General features: G+C 35.0%; 1 protein-coding gene across 1 annotated transcript; it reads right to left on the reverse strand.

Moving 5' to 3' along the window:
• Positions 1–3,139: 3,139 nt before the first annotated feature.
• Positions 3,140–5,172, reverse strand: LOC106746156. The gene is made up of 5 exons (XM_014622409.1): positions 5,085–5,172; positions 4,752–4,858; positions 3,814–3,960; positions 3,664–3,732; positions 3,140–3,145 (listed from the first exon to the last, which is right to left on the reverse strand). The coding sequence occupies exons 1-5, from the start codon at positions 5,170–5,172 to the stop codon at positions 3,140–3,142; spliced, it is 417 nt and encodes a 138-aa protein (XP_014477895.1).
• Positions 5,173–5,544: the final 372 nt, after the last annotated feature.

Here is a 5,544-nt window from a genome sequence, read left to right on the forward strand (position 1 = left end):
AACATTTTTCCCACCTCTCCGGCAGTTTATAAATGCCACGCTAAAAAAACATTTCTTCTTTTGAAGCGAACCAGCTATCGAGCCATTTTCGTACATTTTCATACGAATTGAAGCGTTATCCAGCGAGAGCGTGTCCCATTGATGCGAATAGATGATAATCGGACGGAGCCAAGTCTGGAGAATAAGCCGCATGCGTTAGTATTTCCCAACTGAACGCCTCGATCGTTTCCCTGACCCGTTATGCTGTGTGTGATGGGGCATTATCATGGAGCAAAATGACTTTGTGTTGCCTTTTTCCATATTCCGGTCGTTTTTCACGCAATGCTCGATTTAAATCGATCATTTGCTGTTGGTAGCGATCAGTGTTAACGGTTTCACTAGGTTTTAGCAGCTCATAATAGATTACACCCTTCTGATCCCACCAAACACAGAGCNTAACACGATTTGGACTTGCAGTGGATATCGATGATTCGCCTGGATTCACCCATGATTTCTGACGCTTAGGATTCTCAAAATATATCCATTTTTCGTCACCTGTCATGATGCGATGGAGAAATGACTTTCTTTTGCATCTGTTGAGCAGCATTTCACAAGTGGTTTTTCGATTTTCTTGCTGTCTTTCATTCAGTTCATGCGGAACCAATTTTCCCACTTTCTGAATCTTTCCCATGGCTTTCAAACGAATTGAGACAGCTTTCTGCGTCACATTCTATTGATCCGCGAGTTCTTCTTGAGTTTGAGTATCATCTTCATTGAATAGGCTTGCAATTCGTTGTCTGCGAACTTTTTCTGTGATTTCCCACGCTCTTCGTATTTCACGTCCAAATCATCACTTTTGAATTTTTTTAACCACTCGAAACACTGTGTTTTACCAAGAGCATGTTCACCGTAAGCTTCGACAAGCATTCGATACGATTCTGCAGCAGTTTTCTTCAAATGATATAAAAAACCAATGTTGTCCGCAAATCATAGTTCGTAGGCACAAAAAACTCGACATGTTTAAGGTTATAGAAAAATATACCGGTGTATGGAACTTGGGTTGTGTGTGTTGAAAATCTTCGTCAGCTGTTAGAGGGAGATAATGGCGCTGCAGAAGCGGTCTTACGGTCCCTAAACTGATGGCTAACACCATCTATAGGGAAATTCCGGTTTCATATTTCTACATCTGGTACACAACGAGCGAGCTCCAAGAGAAGCAATACATACTTCAAGAATTTCGGGATACACCAGGAATATACTTTGATAAACTGGGACATCTTCACCAAGTAGCCGCATCTTGGAAGGTGTTAATCAAACTGGACATCGAATCTCTAAATCGTCGCTATAACCAAATAAAAGAATATCTCCACCAAATAATAGTAACATGCCGCTCCACGCACTTATGTATGAACTTGCGCAGAATTTCAGAAAAAAATGTAGAACGAATACACCAAACAACAAACAGTATAAACAATATATATAAAAGCACCCCTAATTTACGACGAGGCGTAATTGACGGAGTAGGCTCCATAGCAAAAACCTTATTCGGAGAAATGGACGCAAATGACGAAAAAATAATACATGAACAACTAAGTCTACTAGAGATTAACCAACAAACTCTAAAACATACGGTGGCAAATCAATTACAAATTTTAAATAAAACAATAGGATACATGAAAGGCCTCGCAGAAACAATACAGGAAAACAATGATATATTGATAAATAGCATAAGTAAACTTGCCTTAAAACGAAGCGTATTTATCGAAGGGGAAGAGGTAAATGCACATTTTACAATCCTAAATGCAGTAATTATCGATCTTATGCGCGATCAAGAAGATATAATGATTTATCTAAATAATATAAACTAAGGAAGATTGGCACAACAAATTACACCGGTAGAAGAAATAATTAAAAATCTTAAAGAAACGGTTATACATCTACCTAAAGGCACTCATTTCCCAATTATCTTTTCAGTAAAAAATTGGCTATAAATAAGCAGATATATACCAATTAGTGCATATTATATGGAAGGAAATTTATACACTATTTTAAAGATACCGCTGATAACTTACCCAGCTTATGAAATAGTGCGAGTAATACCATTTCCTATACATGTTCATGATAACGTATTTGCACTGACAGACATCATACACACAAAAATCGCTGTAAACACAGAAGGTAACACATACCTTGTTCTGACCAAGTACAAATTAAATGAATGTATTAAGTTAAGGAATTTGTACACATGTTCTCACAACACTCCAATATATTGCATACACTCCGATTCACCCTGCGAGCTCCAAATGTATACCGCGCAGAAACATTCGAAAATTGTAATATTAAATATGTCAACATAAACCACACTGTAATCATTTTATTAATAAGAAACAACGCTTGGCTGTATTCAACGCATAGCGCACAACCGATAATTATACATTGTAAAGATAATAAGGAATATCGAGAAAAAATTTTAAAATTAGGAATTATCCAATTCTACAGCAATGTAGACTTACAATAGAACACACTATAATACAGACCCAAAAACTTTTGAAACTAACGACATACAAATAACTATACTAGAATATAATCTCACGTTTTCGCAAGAAACCACAGCAAATCAAAATAAAAACAACACAGCACAAACTTTAACAATAAAAAAGGTAATACAGGACTCCGCGGAATTAACAAATTTAGGAAATAGATTGTCCGAAATACAACAAGATCTATAAAATCAAAATTCTTTCGAAAAACATAAATATTTAATGTATTCAACTGCGGCGAGTAGAATAACCATTATCATTGTAATTATAATTATAATACTGATACTAAAAAAGTTACAAAATATGACAAAAAATAATCCAATTGTTATAGATCGCCGCAACAGCGACATAACACGAAAGATAAGAATACCTTGTTGTAAATTAAGGGAAAACCCGCTGAAACGATATCAACGAATAGAACTAAAATAATAATAAAAACAAACGATTGTAATAAAATGTTGTACACGGGAAAAACTATTGTAAGCGAAAACGTCATCCCTCCGTTTTCTTTCTCCAACGGGGGAGGGATGTTGTAAGCATAACAACGAAGTATGTCGATGACCATAAACGGAGCCACTGCTCCGAATTGCCAAAACATTGCTACGCGGAAATGCAACCTGTCATTTCTGCAATAGAGATATCGAAATTGTCAAATGTCGCTATGCGGAAATGCAACCTGGCATTTCTGCAAAAGAGATATGGAAATCAGGATGGTCAGCGTCCTCATTTAGATGACGCTGACGCATCAACACCGTCCCCTCTGATTAAAACATAGGAAGAGGATAAAAGGGGACGTAAGACCGGCACGAGTGCGACTCAAATTCTCAACTCTCTGGTACCGGCACGCTGTCGGACGCATACGCGATATTGTAACGCGCGACTCAAATTCTCAACTCTCGAGCACCGACATGCTGTCGGACGCGTATGTAAAATTGTATCGGGCGATCGAGTAATAAAAACAAATTCAGTTTTTATCAATCAAAAAGCACTTTATTAACTACCGCGCCTCTCCACCTCCTCTCGTTCTACCGCGCTGTACCGGGCAACTCCACATTACTGCGACGTTTCGAACGCGCAACAGATGATTGAAAGAATTAATCAGTAGCCCCAATAAAATATATCGCTTGTCTCCGTCAATATGTACCTGAATTTCCTTGTGTTCTGCTATCAATAACAAAGTATAGGATATAGCTGTCGCCATAGTGTCATGACCCTGTAGTGAATTTGTATATTACATATGGCATAATATATCAAATCATCTAGAAAAATTACTATTATACGTATGTGAAAGTACTTCTAATGTGAAAGTATCCACTTCTACTCTGATATTCCTATTAGTCAAATGATGTTCACGCGAAGTTGCTATTACGAAATCCAACATGGCGAGTCCTTCTTTTTTCTCTGAATCAAGCAAGAAAGCACAAGCTAAAACGTTTACCTCCTAATAAATTTATTTCATACATTTTTTATATGATTTAAGCAAACAATATTTAATTGATGTTGAACGTTGAAAACTGATCGCAAATAATAAATTAAATTAATTAATAACATCTAATTGAAATATTACAATTTTGTAATATATGAACAAGGTTTATGTTGAAATTTACTTCGAAATTTATATTTAACTTAAGTACTTCCATATATTTCTACATCCTTTGTTTCCGTCACATTATTATCTTTAGTAGATTGCAAATATCGACTATCGTACGTTTATGATAAAATTTTCTTTCCGCAATAATCTATGTTAACATGAGACACAACATTAATTTATTTAACTCGTGTTATGGCGTTATTGTTTAATATTTCAACATTTTTTATCGCTATTTACTTATAGGCGCCCATATTTATATATCTCTCATTGAAATACGCAGTAAATGTTAAGGGGCTTGATTCTTAAGCACTTTTTCCATGAATCCATGCAAGTGGTATAGTAGTTTCTTCTTCAAATCTATTCGCTGACGACAATTTCCATAACCACTCGGAAATGAATCAGGGCCTCAATAATCTAAACAGCATAATTACATAGTGCTAAAAGGAAGTCATAGAATATAATGGAAGTAATCTTTGTATAATCGCGTTAATAGCGACGAGAGGTGAGTTTTAAGATCATCTTAAAGCTCTAAAGCTCCCCTTGAAACATGTTACATTAAACAAAAAATTCTCAAGCGGTCCACTAACAGCAGCATAAACTAATCTAATCACGTTGCGATATATATATAACTTGCACCATACATTAATTAAATACCTATAAACGAGAAGAGAACCCAATTGTTGAATTTTCTCTAGATATTCTTCTTGAGCTACATTGAGACCATGCAGAGAGGTACCCATGTTAGTATCTATAATGGCAAATCGCTATGTTTAAATTGCGATAACACAAATCATATGCTCCATAAAAAACTTCGAATCTAAAAATAAAGATATCTAGTAAAAATCACTACAGAAATATTATTGACCTTTAATACAGTCGATACTACACGCGCGAACAAATTTTCTCATTCTTGATTATTCCGAATATAATAAACTCTCTAAACAATTATATTACAAAAATATCTTATAATTTACCACATATTGCATTCAACATATGTTCAAAAGCAAATGCTAATACATTCTTTTCAACAGTCCCACCGACATCTTTTAAGGTCTTGGTCATGCATTATCTCTCCTCCACTAAAACATTAACACATTTTCGCAATCTATTGAAATGAAATGCAGGTGTCAGTATCTTACATTATGAATGCCACCTAAAATATATATAAGATTATGATTAGCATCATTTTTTGAATAATTTCTAACGCAAATGTTATTATGCGATAACCCTATAAAATAAAATACAATAACTCTGGCCTACGATTATTTCTTGTGCTTTTGAATTTATTGTTTAACAAATCAGATTTTTATCAACATACTTTTCATGATCCGTTTTAGTAAAGTAAGTTCTTAATCTCAATGTGTCTTCTTTTTATATTTGCGCTCAATCAACAGCACAAAATAGCCGCATAAATTCATTTTTATCGAGTCATTA

This window comes from Dinoponera quadriceps, unplaced genomic scaffold (genome assembly GCF_001313825.1).
Source record: "Dinoponera quadriceps isolate SergipeBrazil2010 unplaced genomic scaffold, ASM131382v1 scaffold1903, whole genome shotgun sequence".
Classification (NCBI taxonomy): domain Eukaryota; kingdom Metazoa; phylum Arthropoda; class Insecta; order Hymenoptera; family Formicidae; genus Dinoponera; species Dinoponera quadriceps.